General features: G+C 42.2%; 1 protein-coding gene across 1 annotated transcript in view; it reads right to left on the bottom strand.

Annotated features, from left to right (window-relative positions):
- The window catches only part of LOC139551220 (protein disulfide-isomerase tmx3a-like), a 45,800-nt gene that overhangs the window by 8,758 nt on the left and 18,931 nt on the right, over positions 1 to 18,111 (bottom strand). The window contains exons 7-13 of the mRNA XM_071362696.1: positions 16,031 to 16,130; positions 15,797 to 15,874; positions 14,155 to 14,221; positions 6,201 to 6,299; positions 5,571 to 5,628; positions 5,298 to 5,351; positions 5,104 to 5,160 (exon numbers count right to left, since the gene is read on the bottom strand). Coding sequence (XP_071218797.1) covers positions 5,104 to 5,160; positions 5,298 to 5,351; positions 5,571 to 5,628; positions 6,201 to 6,299; positions 14,155 to 14,221; positions 15,797 to 15,874; positions 16,031 to 16,130 — 513 coding nt within the window. The remainder of the gene's footprint in view (positions 1 to 5,103; positions 5,161 to 5,297; positions 5,352 to 5,570; positions 5,629 to 6,200; positions 6,300 to 14,154; positions 14,222 to 15,796; positions 15,875 to 16,030; positions 16,131 to 18,111) is intronic.

Here is an 18,111-nt window from a genome sequence, read left to right as displayed (position 1 = left end):
GGGTCAGACCAGACCTCTTCATCATATAACCCCACAGACGAGCAACCCTCAGCAGACAGTCAACCTCCCAGTACAGAGTACTTCTCCCTCATTGAAATGAAGGATACATTTACCCAGCTGGAGGTAAGGCAGGTTGAGCTGGAACAGCAGGTGATTACACTCCAGTCAGCACAGACCCAGACAACAGTCCAGCACAACAACCCCTTAACCAGACCCGGAATGCTGGAGGTGGAGAGAGACAAATCTGCACTCTGGACAGTGGTGAGACAACTTCAACAGGAGAAAGAGCAGGAGCAGGAGCAGGAGCAGGAGCAGAACAGAGCACTAGAGGAGAGGATCAGACTGCTGGAGGAGAGGGAGAGGGGGATGGAGGAGAGGATCAGACTGCTGGAGGAGAGGTTGAGGGGGACGGCATGCGACAGAGAACAACCCACTAGAGAGCTGGCCATCCCCACAGAGAAGCCAGCAGAACAGCCCACCTCAGCACCCGACAAAAGTCTCGACACCACAGCAGAACAGTCCACACCAGACCCTGACCATAGAGTCGACATCACAGCAGAACAGACAAAAGAAAAACCCCAAGCCCAGCAGCTCTCACCCCCTCTGAGCACCCCCCCTGTCAGCCACCCTGATAGCTCTCCTGACAACCCCCCACACCCACTGAGGACAAACACAAGACACAGATTGTTCTCCTTATGGACTCAAATGGGAAATATATAGAAGAAAAAAAACTTTTTCCCAAACACAGTGTGTCTAACCTCTGGTGTCCAAACACCCAGTGCGCCCTAGACCTTCTGTCTGAGGACAAACTAGGCTCACCTAGCCACATAATAATACACACAGGCACAAACGACCTGAGAGCACAGCAGGAAAGGGTGGCCACAGCACTGAAGGGAGTGATTGAAAAAGCTTCTTCTACTTTCCCCAACGCACAAGTGGTTATCTCCACCCTGCTACCACGAAAAGACTTCCACCCTGCTACAATACAGCGGGTAAACGCAAGCATTTCCCGTGACTGTGCCTCAAAACCAAATGTTTTCCTGGCCCACCACTTCACCCTGGACTTGAACAGCCTCTATGACCAGGTCCACCTCTACAAGGCAGCAGTGCCCACCTTTGCCAGGACTCTAAAGGACATCACTCTCAAATGCAGCCCCAACACCTCACACAGGAGCAACAGATCAAGAGACACCCCACCCAGACCAGCGAGACACCCTCCAAGACCTGCAGGACCCCCCCTGGACCTACACATAGAGGACCCACGCCAAGAGGACTTACATCCAGACCGCAGCACCCCCAGACACATCCACACCCCCACCCCAACCAATCAACACCCCCCCACATCAACCATGCCCACACCCCATTTAGGCCCCCTCAGATCAGACCTATGCCACTCCTGCCCACCCCATGCACCCCACCCCCGCAAAGAGGGCATCAACATGGAAGTCACACATACGCCCAGGTAGTGAGCGGGCAAACAGGCCCAACCCCCACTCTTACACTCGCCCAAGCCAACGGCATGTACCAGATGCTCAGCAGGCTCTGCTCACACTTACTGGCCTGAGGCCAAACCACGACCAACAACATTGGACACTTTATGGAACAAAAAGCCTTCACTATATCATCCTGGAATATCCAAGGCCTGAGGTCATCTGCCATTTGTAATGTCTTTATTGTTTTGAAACTTCTGTATGTGTAATGTTTACTGTTAATTTTTATTGTTTATTTCACTTTTGTATGTTATCTACCTCACTTGCTTTGGCAATGATAACACATGTTTCCCATGCCAATAAAGCCCCTTGAATTGAATTGAATTGACAGAGAGAGACAGACAGAGACAGACAGAGACAGACAGAGAGAGACAGAGAGAGACAGAGAGAGACAGAGAGAGACAGAGAGAGACAGAGAGAGAGACTGCACAATAGCAGAACCTGAGACGGAGCTGCATTTCCTGACAAAATGTAAAAAATATAAAACAATTAGAGAGTGTCATTTCCCCAAATTTGAAACTCTTATTCAAGGTTTCAAAGACCTCTCTGATGAGAGTAGGCTACCCGTCCTGTTGGGGGAGGACGCAGAGAGCTGTGGGTTGGCACGCACTACATTGCTGCCTGCCATAAGTTGAGGGACAGTGTCTGACAGACCAACCTGCACATGTCTTCTACTGTATGTTTGTTATTGTTCAATGTATGGTTATTTTGACACTTGGTTATTGTTGTTACTGTTGTCCCGTTGACAATTTTGATTCTCATTTTTATATTGTAAATAAGCTTTGGCAATATGTACACTGTTACGTCATGCCAATAAAGCAAATTGAATTGAATTGAGAGAGAGCGAGAGAGAGCGAGAGCGAGTGAGCGAGAGAGACTCAGCGGTTAGCCTACCATTTTAAGTATTTTATTATGTGGTCTAAAAGGGTAGGAAAATACAATTATGAGGATCCACTTTTATTGACAATATACTGACGTACAGACAGCACATTGCACAAACAAAACAACCCTCACAATATGAACTGGAATTACATGGGTCCATTCCTGAACTTTTTGTGAACAAAACATTTTGAATGGGAAGAGACTCAGACCCAACAGCATTATATAGTATTCCCTCCTCATTGAGAAAACCACATGAACTATTATAATACCCAAATTAAGGAAACCAATGAAATGCATCATTCTAACATTGCCTAAAATGATGAATAATATCCTAATGAGACCTATTTAAGCAACATAACAATACGTTACAGCCTTATTCTAAAAGGATTAAACACATACAAATTCTCATCAATCTACACACAATACCCCATAATGGCAAAGCAAAAACTGTTTTTTGGACATTTTTGCAAAAATATTAAAAACAAAAAACAGAAATACTTTATTTACATAAGTATTCAGATCCTTTGCTATTAGACTTGAAATTGAGCTCAGGTGCATCTTGTTTCCATTGATCATCCTTTAGATGTTTCTACAACTTGATTGGAGTCCACCTGTCGTCAATTCAATTGATTGGACATGATTTGGAAAGGCACACACCTGTCTATATAAGGTCCCACAGTTGACAATGCATGTCAAAGCAAAAACCACGCCATGAGGTGGAAGGAATTGTCCGTAGAGCTCCGAGACAGGATTGTGTTGAAGCACAGATCTGGGGAACGGTACCAACAAATGTCTGCACCATTGAAGGTCCCCAAGAACACAGTGGCCTCCATCATTCTTAAATGAAATAAGTTTGGAACCACCAAGACTCTTCCTAGAGCTGGCAGCCCGGCCAAACTGAGCAATCGGGGGAGAAGAGCCTTGGTCAGGGAGGTGAGCTCCAGACTTCCTCTGTAGAACCTTCCAGAAGGACAACCACCTCTGCAGCATTCAAAATAATCAGGCCTTTATGGTAGAATGGCCAGACGGAAGACACTCCTCAGTAAAAGGCACATGACAGCCCGCTTGGAGTTTGCCAAAAGGCACCTAAAGACTCTCAGACCAGGAGAAACAAGATTATCTTGTCTGACGAAATCAAGATTGAACTCTTTGGCCTGAATGCCAAGCATCATGACTGGAGGAAACCTGGCACCATCCCTACGGTGAAACATGGTGGTGGCAGCATCATGCTGTATGGGTGGTTTTTAGCAGCAGGGACTGGTAGACTAATCACGATCGAGAGAAAGATGAAGAGAGCAAAGTGCAGAAAGATCCTTGATGACAGCCTTTCCAGAACGCTCAGGACCTCAGACTGGGGCGAAGGTTCACCTTCCAACAGGACAACGACCGTAAGCACACAGCCAAGACAATGCAGGAGTGGCTTTAGCACAAGTCTCTGAATGTCCTTGAGTGGCCCAGCCAGAGCCCGGACTTGAACACGATCAAACATCTCTGGAGAGACCTGAAAATAGCTGTGCAGCGACACTCCCCCATCCAACCTGACAGAGCTTCAGTGGATCTACAGAGAAGAATGGGAGAAACTCCCCAAATACAGGTGTGCCAAGCATGTAGCATCATATTCAATAAGACTCAAGGCTATCATCGCTGCCAAAGGTTCTTCAACAAAGTACTGAGTAAAGGGTCTGAATACTTATGTCAATGTGATATTTCAGTTTCTTATTTTTAATAGATTTGCAAAAGAAAATCTAAAACCTGTTATTGCTTTGTCATTATGGGGTATTGTGTGTATATTGATAATGGAAAAAAACAACTTAATCAATTTTAGAATAAGGCTGACAGCAAAACAGTTCATCCAGCCTCAATTACTGCCTGGAACCTAACAAAGTGGAGAAAGTAAAGGGGTCTGAATACTTTCCGAATGCACTGCTATATCCTTCTTCGTTAAGCCACACAATTTAATGCATGCTATAATTTTGGCAAGCACGTACCTATTCTCCTCCGTTTGTTGGTCGCGAAGGTTGATTGCTCATCTATATGCGGTGTCTAGCCACAATGTTTAGTTTCCCCAGCAGTCCCAGTTTATCAACGTTATCTAGATGTGATGCACAATTCTCATATTTTTGAGTCCCTTTCCATTTTTAAATCTTTAAACCCAGACATGGACCACCCACCCTCTCCACCAAATAGCAGGCAGGGGAAGCAAAATAGTGATTTTGTTAGCCACTGTTTCCTTCCAAACCACTCATTGTTGAATTTGCGATTTCCGACATGTGTAATATTTATGCCCAATGAGCACTGAGAAGTTTTCTCTCTAATTAATTTTTATATGACAAGGAAAAGTATTTTCCAGTATTTTTCCACTGCTTATCTAGCTAGCCAGGATTTTAAAAGTATGATGTTGACATTATCAGTCCAATCAAAGCTACAGCAAATATAACGTGATTTGACTTAATTTTGTCTGTGGCCAATGACCTTCTTGGATGGGCATTTCTACTGTAAATCTATGGCTCTACCCCACCTGTCCTGAACGATGTGTCGCCACTGTGTTGTGTATGGAAGGCACTACTAGGCAGGCCAGGTCCTGGAGAACCATTGCCCGAAACAAAGATCCTAACCACACTTTACTTAACAATCGCTTATATTATGCATTGATGTCAATTGTGTATTTGTGCAAAAACTCTGGCTACTTCTGAATTTTAAATAAGAGCAGAAAATAGAAATGACCACTCACTCCATGATGAGGCCATTGATGTACTCGTTTCCGTCCATGTGACCAAACTGGAATTCTCTGAGAAGACATCAGGACCATATTCATTATGATACATCGTAGCAAAACGTATTGCAAAATAAAACGAAAACAGTCATTTCTCTTTGGACAACTTCAGATAGAGCGAAACGGGGAGGTACTGTTTCAGACAAACTCACTTGCTATAGAGGTCCTTGTATTCAGTGGCCACTCTTTCCACCATGGTCTTGTAACTGGGTAGGGATGCATATTTGATTAATAAGAACAGGCTGTTAATATGTTTTGAGGGCAATATTTATCACATGAACAAAAGTTGATTTGTAAAGGTGATCTTGGCCTAATGGAAACTTGAGATCTACACGTGTAACTTGAATTGTAGCACATATGAGGTAAATGTGTAATTCAGGTGAACTACCCCTTACATTATATTGGGATAAAAGAGATACTCATACCGGATGCTCTCCTCAGTAGGGTTTCTCTCATCCACTATAGCCAGAGCCACCAGCTTGCCTATGGTGAGGAACACACATAAAACACCAAACATTTCCTATGGTGAGGAACACACATAAAACACCCAAACATACCCTATGGTGAGGAACACAAATAAAACACCAAAACAATTCTAAAACACAGAAAACACACATTTAACTTCACTTCATAACCATCATTCACATAGGATTTCATTCCTACCTGATTCATTAAAGCCACACTAAGAATTAACAGCAATGTAATGCACTAGTTCATACACTCACTGAATATTGGACACTGTTGCTTTCCCCCTTGTGGTAGACAAGTAGACACACCAAGACATCTATTCTATTGAATACTTCTAATTCAAAGTTATTTACTGGTAAAGCACATCCTCTACCATGTTTGTTTGTGTGTGTGTGTGTGTGTGTGTGTGTGTGTGTGTGTGTGTGTGTGTGTGTGTGTGTGTGTGTGTGTGTGTGTGTGTGTGTGTGTGTGTGTGTGTGTGTGTGTGTGTGTGTGTGTGTGTGTGTGTGTGTGTGTGTGTGTGTGTGTGTGTGTGCATGCGTGTGTGTGTGTGTGTATCTGTGTGTGCATGAGAGAGTGTAACATACTTGTATCTCCCATTTCATACAAAGTGTAGCTGTCAATCTGGAGGTAATTAAGGAATCGTTCCCTATTGATCCACGATGTGAGGTCCCCATCATGTTGTTCTAAGAGACAAGAGAAAGAATATATAATATACAAGTTTCTAGTCGGAGAATACTAATGTTAACCAGAGGCTGCTGAGAGTGATTTAACAACCCAAAAATGCACTTCTAGACTTTCCCGATTGATCAACAACAGCCTAAGTAGGCTACAGTATAATGACCAACTTTTAGCAAATAATCACTTCCAAAATATATTGTAGCTGACTATGTTCTAGGGCTGCGGTGCGATTCTCTACCCTTCTCCCGAAGTGTGCAATCACACACTTCCCTTCATGGATTTATAAGGAATGGACAGAGGAAAGGAATATGGTGGAAACTCCCTCCGGACATGGTTGCACCAATCCAATGCTTTTAACTGTGTGAAAGGGGAGTGAATGAGTGGACACTTCTTGGTGAAGGGAAAATAATTGGAATTCAACCATAGCCGTGGGAAGTTGTTTTGATTGAAAATGTTGGTGCTGATTGAAAAAAAAATGTTTTAGGGAGATCTATGCAGACTAACAATAAAATACAATTCCTAATGTGATGAGTAGCTAAGCATAGCATAAGATTCAGTAACAGTACCACTGCAGCCTAAGTGAATTTAATTCATGGCCGTTTGCAAAAAAAGCTTGCTGTAAACAGCGCTCACATTTCTTTGTACTGCATAATAACAGGTGTGTCAGGGAGAGAAAAGAAGTGTTGTCAATAAATTAGGTTGTTTTCACATATAGGCCTCTTTAAAATAACCGATCTCAGTCCTCTTTAATGTGAACTTTAGGGTAAGAAAAAAAGCAAGATGCGTAACTCTTTGTGTTCACACTGCCCTCGCCTTTGAATGAGGAGGCAACTCTTTTACCAGTTCGCGTCACCTATTTTGTGGTTCCGAGTCCTCTTTGCATTCACAATGCTATGTTTAGAAAGGGGCCAAGATCTTTTTCCAACATTCACTCAATGCACTCTGGGTTTCTACAAAGTGCCAGATAAGCCATTCCATCAGATCATGTTATCGGACAGCTAGATATACCGACTTACATTTTGGAAGCTAATAGATTGCGTTTAGTTAAAATATGACATAATAATTATAATCAGAAGATATTAACATGTAAATATTATTGGTGACAGAGTAAATAGCATAAGAATAATGCAGATTAAATAATGCTGTAATTGAAAATTCTACACCCAATGCAGGGTACTTGCTCCTTTAAGACCTAGAATTGATTTTGTGATTATAGCAACCCGGAATCTTTGGGACATCCCTACCCTAAATCCTAACCTTAACCATAACCCTTACCTAACCTTAACCCTTAACCATTTTAAATGTCAACGTCAATAGGGTAACGTCAGGGTTGGGACGTCCCAGGGATACCGGATAGCAATGACCTCACAAAATATGTTGTCTTCTCACACCATTCAAACCCCACAATCGAATACACTGCTGATGAAGCGCTCTTAGCCTATTTAAAACAAACAATCTGAACATCGTGTCAGTACAAATCTCCACACATATCTTGGAATTTCTGTGTATCCTTGACAATCGCTGAACAATATCCAAAAAACAGCACACCGGAACAGAGAATTCAAGCGACCACCTCTTGAGATGGTTCGCTTCGGGGGCTCATTTGAGTGGTCGCAGTTCCTTTGGAGAGTTCAGACTGAACAAAAAAATGAAGCGAACCGCACTGAGTTTACAAAAATTTGCTGAAAGAGACAAAGTGTGAAAATACCCTTAGTAAACACAAGATTGGGCCTAATAAAACTGAGCACAAAAATAAAACGGTTTCAGGACCATTGAGAGCTATGCACGCCATCACGTAGAAAAGCGCTCACGTAAATCCAGCACCGGCGGGGACGCACCAGGTGTTGATTGCTAGCGGGCTACTAAGCCTACGCGTTTGACATGGACTGGAGCAGGCCTGCGCGCCGAGGCAGAGATAGTGCCATGTTCCTTATTTGATATTGCTCCCATTAATAGAAAATAGAAATGGGAGACTATTGCGAGCACTGCTCCAGATCATTTGATATCAACCACAAGAGAAGAGGGATAAAGAGAGAGAGCGAGAGAAACTGTGAATCCTAAACCAACCCCTAGCCCCTACTAACTCAATCGGAGGGCCCACCGTTGCCACGTGTTGCTGACGAAACTCGTGGGTGACTTCCAGAGTGGCGATGGGATCAATAAACCCGTCAACTTCGGGACACACTTCTGAATTGAATGATGCAATTCATATTCCACTTTTAAAAATAAAAATGACCATGGAATTACAAACAAACAAATCCCCCCCCGTCATTTTACAAGATATAAACCTCAGTAACAGTTAAACATTTTATTTGGGAGGTATTTCATCTGTAACATGTGTCAAGTCTCAAAATAAGACAAACAAATGCTATTGGTATATAATTAGGCATGCCTCTCCATTCTTTTGTATGAAATCGCATAAACTCCAAACATATCGCATTGCGTGTCAGGATTGAAACTTGCTCTGAAGCCTGCAGCCTTGCTGGCTCGGTCGAAGTGGCTGAGGGTCTAATTAGCCCTTACACCCAATACTTTTAACTCACTCAGCTTTGGGACCCTTGTGCAAATGGTGGTACACTGTACTGACTATGGTACAGCAGAGACTCCAAACCCCATAAATAATGAGCGCACTGCTTACAAAACAGAGCTGAGAGCTCTCCATGCAGAATCCGGCCGGTGCCACCCAACTAAATCCAGCAAAGTGGACTCATTTATCACCAGAACCTCCCAACAAAGCACACAATCCTTGGAAATAATTGCACAACAAACAGAACACAACAACTGCGATGAAATGTGTTTCAGACATAATCATGCACCATAGTGGTATTTTTTCATTTTCTCACCGGAATAGACAACCAATGACGTCATTGGTTGACTGAGCCTGCTGTCTGATATAAAAATTTATTGAGTCGTGTTTTGTAGCAATTATTGTGGCCTTTGCGTTTCGCCAATTGCACGATCACGCTAGCAGCGAGTAGATATGGATGTCCTTGTTCAATAGAATGATTGGACTTTTCTCAACAATGTTCCTATTTGCCGTGACATTGCAGGTTATCTAGGTCGAATCATTTCCCCCGGCTTTGTAAAGACTACTTCCTGACAGGAGCCCTACTTCCTTGTCCAATTTTGTTCCCACCCTCAAAGGCAGGCTTTTCAAAACAGGGGCTGTACTAGTTTCTACAGGTTCGTGGTAGCTATGTTACTCTGCACTCTATCCGAGATCGCTAAATAATTACAATGGCTGCTTCTCATAATTCCTCTTTCCAAGAGCTGGTCGCTGAAAACGGTTTTGATGTTCTTTTACATAGGGACATACAGCCCTATTTGAGCCAGAATACACTGAAGATGAGTTGAGACAGTGAGAACAAGAATTGCGAGACCAGCAAGTAGCGATACGGTGACACGGTCAGACTCTGACTGGTGGTGCCTATGCGAATGCCGACAGAAGAGGAATGTCTAAGCCGCAACGAATTTGATCATGGACAATCGAAGTTTCGACGCACATGTGGATAGAGGGGTGCTGGAGACGTTTTTATGAACCTCCAAGATCAACTAGTGGCGGCAGTCTAGATCATCTGGACCAGGAGGGCAACTGACAAATGAGTAAGGTGTTTTGCTCTCAGTAGCTAGCTAGCAATTTTTGCTCTCTTTTTACCCAAGGCAGTGTTGTTCAGTACAGTATAATTTTGCAATCGATTCGGCCATGACGGGCTTGCTGGTACTACTACAAGCCAAGCTAGCCAGCTTTGTTTGCTATACCCAACATGTACTGTAGCCTAGTGATATAGCTAGCTAGATAACCTCTGATTAGGAGCAAAACTGGATAAATATTTTTGTTGATGATGACAAAGAGAAAAGGAATGACTTTGGCTTTATGATGCATATTAACTATACCTGTGTGTGTTAGCTAGCTATCTAGCTAACGCACAGTACCAGTCAAAAGTCTGGACACACCTACTCATTCAAGGGTTTTTCTTTATTTTTACTATTTTCTACATTGTAGAATATGAAATAACACATATGGAATCATATAGTAACCAAAAAACTGTTAAACAAATAGCCACCCTTTGCCTTGACGACAGTTTTGCACACTCTTGGCATTCTCTCAACCAGCTTCACCTGGAATGCTTTTCCAACAGTCCTGAAGGAGTTCCCACATATGCTGAGCACTTGTTGGCTGCTTTTCCTTCACTCTGCGGTCCAACTCATCCCAAACCATCTCAAATAGGTTGAGGTCAGGTAATTGTGGAGGCCAGGTCATCTGATGCAGCACTCCATCACTCTCCTTATTGGTTAAATAGCCCTTACACAGCATGGAGATGTTTTGGGTCATTGTCCTGTTGAAAAACAAATTATAGGTCCACTAAGCCCAAACCAGATGGGATGGCATATTGCTGCAGAATGCTGTGGTAGCCATGCTGGTTAAGTGTGTCTTGAATTCTAAATAAATCACTGACAGTGTCACCTGCAAAGCAACCTCACACCACCTTCTCCATGCTTCACGGTGAGAACTAGACATGCAGAGATCATCCGTTCACCTACTCTGAGTCTCACAAAGACACAGCGGTTGGAACCAAAAATCTCAAATTTGGACTCATCAGACCAAAGGACAGATTTCCACCGGTCTAATGTCCATTGCTCATGTTTCTTGGCCCAAGAAAGTCTCTTCTTCTTATTGGTGTCCTTTAGTAGTGGTTTCTTTGCAGAAATTGGACCATGAAGGCCCAATTCATGCAGTCTCCTCTGAACAGTTGATGTTGAGATGTGTGTTACTTGAACTCTGTGAAGCATTTATTTGGGCTGCAACTTCTGAGGCTGGTAACTCTAATGTACTTATCCTCTGCAGCAGAGGTAACTCTGGGTCTTCCTTTCCTGTTGCGGTCCTCATGAGAGCCAGTTTCATCATAGCGCTTGATGGTTTTTGCGACTGCACTTGAAATGTTCCGTATTGACTGACCTTCATGTCTTAAAGTAATGATGGACTGTTGTTTCTCTTTTCTTATTTGAGCTGTTCTTGCCATAATATGGATTTGATCTTTTAACAAATAGGGCTATCTTCTGTATACCACCCCTAACTTGTCACAACACAACTGATTGGCTAAAACACATTAAGAAGGAAAGAAATTCCACAAATTAACTTTTAACAAGGCACACCAGTTAATTGAAATGTTATTCCAGGCAACTACCTCATGAAGCTGGTTGAGAGAATGCCGAGAGTGTGCAAAGCTTTCATCAAGGCAAAGGTTGGCTACTTTGAAGAATCTCAAATATAAATGTGTTTTGATTTGTTAAACACATTTTTGGTTACTACATGATTCCATATGTGTTATTTCATAGTTTTGATGTCTTCAATATTATTCTACAATGTGGAAAATGGTAAAAAAAAATAAAGAAAGCCTAGTGGTTAGAGCGTTGGGCCAGTAACCGAAAGGTTGCTTGATCGAATCCCCGACCTGACAATTTAAAAATCTGTCATTCTGCCCCTGAACAAGGCAGTTAACACACTGTTCTTAGGCCGTCATTGTATTTAAGAATGTGTTCTTAACTGACTTACCAAGTTAAATAAAGGTTAAAAAAGTATTTATTTTTAAATGAGTAGGAGTGTCCAAACTTTTGACTGGTACTGTGTGTTTGTGAGATGTGTAATATTCTGCATTGTGCTTCTACAGTAGGAATACAGACAGTACACAACGATTGCCCATGAAAGTCTAATAGGCTTTTTATCATTCTCTTACAGACAATACCGCATGGTGGCCGATAGATTATTTTTGGAGTTTGTTCTACGTGGGGAGAAGCTAAGCAGAGGACACCGAATCCCTTTGCCTGCGTTTGTTGTTGGGGCCATTCAAGCAATTTATCTCTCACACGATGGACAGTATGTTGGATACAAAGAAGTTGATGACTCAAGAGGAGATGTGAAAGATCCCATAACAACAATCTCACCTTGTATCAAAGTGACTCCGAACACCTCACTGCACCCACCATATGTAAGTATTCCCTTTGTAGAACTGTAGTATTTATTATAGGTGTTAGTAGTATATTGTTCTGCTACTGTATATACAGTGCATTCGGTAAGTATTCATATCCCTTCCCTTTTTTTATGGACACGATTTGGAAAGGCACACACCTGTCTATATAAGGTCCCACAGTTGACAGTGCATGTCAGAGCAAAAACCAAGCCATGAGATCGAAGGTATTGTCCATAGAGCTCCGAGACAGGATTGTGTTGAGGCACAGATCTGAGGAAGGGTACCAAAAATGTCTGCAGCATTGAAGGTCCCCAAGAACACATTGGCCTCCATCATTCCTAAATGGAAGAAGTTTGGAACCACCAAGACTCTTCCTCTTCCTTGGTCAAGATGGTGACCAAGAACCCGATGGTCACTCTGACAGAGCTCTAGAGTTACTCTGTCGAGATGGGAGAACCTTCAAGAAGGACAACCATCTCTGCAGCACTCCACCGATCAGGCCTTTATGGTAGAGTGGCCAGATGGAAGCCACTCCTCAGTAAAATGCACATGATAGCCCGCTTGGAGTTTTCCAAAAGGCACCTAAACGAATCTCAGACCATGAGAAACAAGATTGTCTGGTCTGATGAAACCAAGATTGAACTTTGGCCTGAATTCCAAGCGTCACGTCTGGAGGAAACCTGGCACCATCCCTACGGTGAAGCATAGTGGTGGCAGCAGCATCATGCTGTGTGAATGTTTTTCAGCGGCAGGGACTGGTAGATTAATCACAATCGATGGAAAGATGAACGGAGCAAAGTACAGGGAGATCCTTGATGAAAACCTGCTCCAGAGTGCTCAGGATCTTAGCCTGGGGCGAAGGTTCACCTTCCAACAGGACAACGACCCTAAGCACACAGCCAAGACAACGCAGGAGTGGCTTCGGGACAAGTCTCTGAATGTCCTTGAGTGGCCCAGCCAGAGCATAGACTTGAACCCGATTGAACATCTCTGGAGAGACCTGAAAATAGCTGTGCAGCAACCCTCCCCATCCAACCTGACAACCTCCCCATCCAACCTGATGCTTGTAGCATCATACCCAAGAAGACTCGAGGCTGTAATCACTGCCAAAGCTGCTTCAACAAAGTACTGAGTAATGGGTTTGAATACTTAAAGTAGCAAGAAAAAGTATGTGAACCCTTTGGAAATACCTGGATTTCTACATAAATTGGTCATAAAATTTCATCTGTAAATGTGATATAAGTGTTTTATTTGGAATTAATTAGCAAAAAATTCTAAAAACTTGTTTTTGCATTGTCATCATAAGGTATTGTGTGTAGATTGATGAGAGAAAAAATCATTTCAATACATTTTAGAAGAAGGATGTAATGTAACAAATTGTGGAAAAAGTCAAGGGGTCTGAATACCTTCTGAATGCACTGTATATCCCTAGTCCTTCCTACTCAATCATCTCTCCACTTCTGATTGCACCAGATCCACCACTTCAAAGAACTCGCATCTCCACCCGAGTTCTCCTGCTTCGGGTACCACCACTTCGGTCTCCATTGTGTGGCAATAGCAGGCATCAGTTGGGGCTACTGTGTTGGCAGTTTTTTTTTGATTGGCTCATACCAGGATTGAAGAAACCCAAAAGTATTTTCTGAGACATTTAGATTTTGATTGTGCTTGATCTTGTAAATGCTAACTGCTTCATTACAGGAAGGAATTAACCACAAACATTCAACCTTGCGGTCGTGCATTGTTTATATCAATAATGCAATGGAAAAATAGTTTAATCTATTTTTCTTGCAATAACACAAATTCTTCTGCAGGGGGTGCTGCCGTTTTGCCATTTTACCACAGGGGGTGCTGCCTACTTCCCGCGGCTATGAATGCAACACTGGTCTCTTACCATCATAAAGGAAGTAAGTGCCATCCTTGAACACTGCCACAGCCGGGTATTCCTGGAGAATAACTGCCTGAGAATGACCAGAAAAGAGAGAGAATACCTCATTCACAAAATATGATTGGAGCTCAATGTCAAGGCCCCTGGAGGCAGCGGTTCAATCCCCCATACCACCGCTCACTTTCTGTACTGTAACCTCCTGATTTATCTCATCCTAAACCTGCCAATAAAACATCACAATACCCTAGTATATTTTTTTATAGATATACACTACCGTTCAAAAGTTTGGGGTCACTTAGAAATTCCTTGTTTTTGAAAGAAAAGCTCATGCTTTGTCCATTAAAATAACATTACATTGATCAGAAATACAGTGTAGACATTGTTAATGTTGTAAATTACTATTGTAGCTGGAAACTGCATATTTTTATGGAATACCTACACAGGTATACATAGGCCCATTATCAGCAACCATCACTCCTGTGTTCCAATGGCACGTTGTGTTAGCTAATCCAAGTTTATTGTTTTAAAAGGCTAATTGATCATTAGAAAAACCTTTTGCAATTATGTTAGCACAGCTGAAAACTGTTGTTCTGATTAAAGAAGCAATAAAACTGGCCTTCTTTAGACTAGTTGAGTATCTGGAGCATCAGCACTTGTGGGTTCAATTACAGGCTCAAAATGGCCAGAAACAAAGACCTTTCTTCTGAAACTCGTCAGTCTATTCTTGTTCTGAGAAATGAAGGCTATTCCATGTGAGAAATTGCCAAGAAACTGAAGATCTCGTACAATGCTGTGTACTACTCCCTTCACGAAAACTGGCTATAACCAGAATAGAAAGAGGAGTGGGAGGCCCCGGTGCACAACTGAGCAAGAGGACAAGCATCCCAGAGTCGCCTTTTCACTGTCGACGTTGAGACGGGTGTTTTGCGGGTACTATTTAATGAAGCTGCCAGTTGAGGACTTGTGAGGAGTCTGTTTATCAAACTAGACACTCAAATGTACTTGTCCTCTTGCTCAGTTGTTTCTATTCTGGTTATAGCCAGTTTGCGCTGTTCTGTGAAGGGATCTACAGCTTACGAGATCTACAGCTTCTTGGCTTCTTGTCCGCGATCTACAGCTTCTTGGCAATTTCTCACAGGGAATAGCCTTCATTTCTCAGAACAAGAATAGACTGACGAGTTTCAGAAGAAAGGTCTTTGTTTCTGGCCATTTTGAGCCTGTAATCGAAACCACAAATGCTGATGCTCCAGATACTCAACTAGTTTAAAGAAGGCCAGTTTTATTGCTTCTTTAATAAGCACAACAGTTTTCAGCTGTGCTAACATAATTGCAAAAGGATTTTCTAATGATCAATTAACTAATCCAAGTTCATCATTTTAAAAGGCTAACACAACGTGCCATTGGAACACAGGAGTGATGATTGCTGATAATGGGCCTCTGTACGCCTATGTAGATATTCCATTAAAAAATCTGCCGTTTCCAGCTACAATAGTAATTTACAACATTAAAATGTCTACACTGTATTTCTCATCAATTTGATGTTATTTTAATGGACAAATAAATGGGCTTTTCTTTCAAAAACAAGGACATTTCTATGTGACCCCACACTTTTGAACGGTAGTCTATATACCCAATTTCTAAAACGTACCTTGGGTAAAATGTTCCTTGCAGCAGAGAAGAAGTAAGTATGCACGATCAGTTCCTTGGCCACAGATATGTACTTCTCCTTGGGGGACAAAAGAGAAAAGGAGGAAACCTCAGACACAGGCTATGGCACAGATACCGCAATAATCATTTGTTTATTGTGTCCCAGGTGCGTGTGCATGCGTGCGTTCGTGCGTGTGCCTGTGTGTGTGTGTTTAATGCGCGGGTATACTCCTACCTTCAAGTCGGACGGTCCACCAACGTAGACAAAGAGAACGTCATGTCTACTCATAACATTCTGAAATAACTGCTGACTTGGCAGTGCTCTCACCACAGGTCTAAAACAAAGGAGGGATTGGGGAGAGAGATGGAGAGAGCAGCATATAAGGGACTGATGGAGGGAGTGAGAGACAGATGGAGAGAGTACATCTTAAAGTAACTGTCCAATGAAAATCTTATTTTAAAGCTCATAATCTGTCAATTTATACCCGAAATCATGTTGTTTACACACTTTTTGCCAGATTTACAAAGGATCAAGGGTAAGACCCCACTGTAAAAAGTGGGTCGGCGCTGTTGTTCATCTGAAGTGCTTTTACTGATTGGTAAACGCTCTGGTTAGTTTTACCTATTCTATTAAATTTGTCTGAAATCAAACAATGAATTTGAAAAATCTATATATTTTTAAATTTAATTGAAAGTTTCTAAATTGCTTTCAACACCTCATGCACATCCGCATTGCATAGCGGTGAAGGCAGTATAGCGGAGGCAGCCTATGAGGAGACATGGCTTATGTGGGCCGTGGCTTTCAGTTTGTTCTTTAAAGCCACCCATCAAGTTAATTGGTTCTGTTGTATTCACCATGCAGTTTCCTTGTACACTAACAGCCCGCCGTCTAATAATACTTGCATAAGGGCATGTGATACTTTGAATAAGTGGCTAAATGCTAATCCTGGATGTTGTGTATCGCATTCAACCAATCAGGTTGCAGCAGTCTGTTTTTTCACCCTTAACCTAACGCAGCGCTGTATCACATTAGTGGAAACCAACACTGTTCTCAGGGGGGGGTATGACGGTTTTGACTACCAGAAGTGACTTTTCGTAGCAGAATTTACACAGCAGGTTAGGAGAATTAACGTGGTAGGTTAGGATAATTAGGTTCAGATTAGGAAAATGGTAAGGATTAGCTAAAATGGTCTCCGACGCGACTCGAACATATCTAGCTACAACCAGATCTGCCCTTAGAACATTCTTGGTTTCCACTAATGCAATGCTGCTAATGTAACAGTACTCTTCTTGCGTTGTGTACAATCAATCATCGACACGAACTCCAACTTGTAGCACAAATCATGGAGATTTATTCCGACAGGAACAGCACAAAATTGCACGTCATGCAATGCACGGCTCACCATCCAACTCTGCACTCATGCACTGTACAAAATATACGAACCCCCCCCCCACCAGACACAGTAAGTTGCTAACTAGTATTAGCTGGAATTCTCTACAAAATGCATAACAAATATGCACCAAAAAACACTAAATCTTATGTGTGGTGTTCTAATAACATTTCCAAACAAATTGATATAAAATGTACATTTAAATCATCACTTGGGAGTATAAAAATCACTTTTGACGTACAGTGCTTTGCAACCAACAATTTACCGCTGGTTTGGTGATGGTTCACTGGGACGATTCTAACTGAATCATCCTCTCTCGTAAGCAAGCTACGCAAACCAGCCAATAAGATGCCATGTTGAGTAGGTGAAGGCAAGACAAAAGTAAAACCCATTGGCTTAACAATAAAGTGGCAAGGGGAATCACCAATATAACCCTGTTACACTCTCCTCTACTGAATTCCACTTGCAAACAAAAATAATAAAAATACAAAACTGCACTGTGCAAACATATCAGGAACAAAGACACTCAACATATGTACAGAATAATCCAGAGAGAGAAAAAAATTATAGATATATTTTTATACTACCTAATAGAGAAAACTAAAAGGTAAAGCTGTGTATATCAAGGATGCAGACCCTGCTTTAAAAGAGTCACTAAATATTCCTGTCATTAGACTATTCTCCTTGAGAATTACAGTGAAAAGCGGTTGATCAATCCCCTTAGCCCTCATGGGTAAACATGCCTGTTACATGTTAAGTACACTCAGTGACTTTAAAACATCAAAGTAATAAAATAAACCACCATAAGAGAGTTGATCATATCTGTCACATTACCATCCTGCATCCTCTAATCCTGGTCACAATGATGTAAAAACAAATAAAAGATGTCAATACCATTGACCCTCTATTCACATATTAACCTTCA

The sequence above is a fragment of the Salvelinus alpinus genome, chromosome 23 (genome assembly GCF_045679555.1).
Source record: "Salvelinus alpinus chromosome 23, SLU_Salpinus.1, whole genome shotgun sequence".
NCBI lineage: Eukaryota > Metazoa > Chordata > Actinopteri > Salmoniformes > Salmonidae > Salvelinus > Salvelinus alpinus.
Note: the sequence above shows the minus strand (reverse complement) of the source record. Positions and strands in the feature narration are given on the sequence as shown.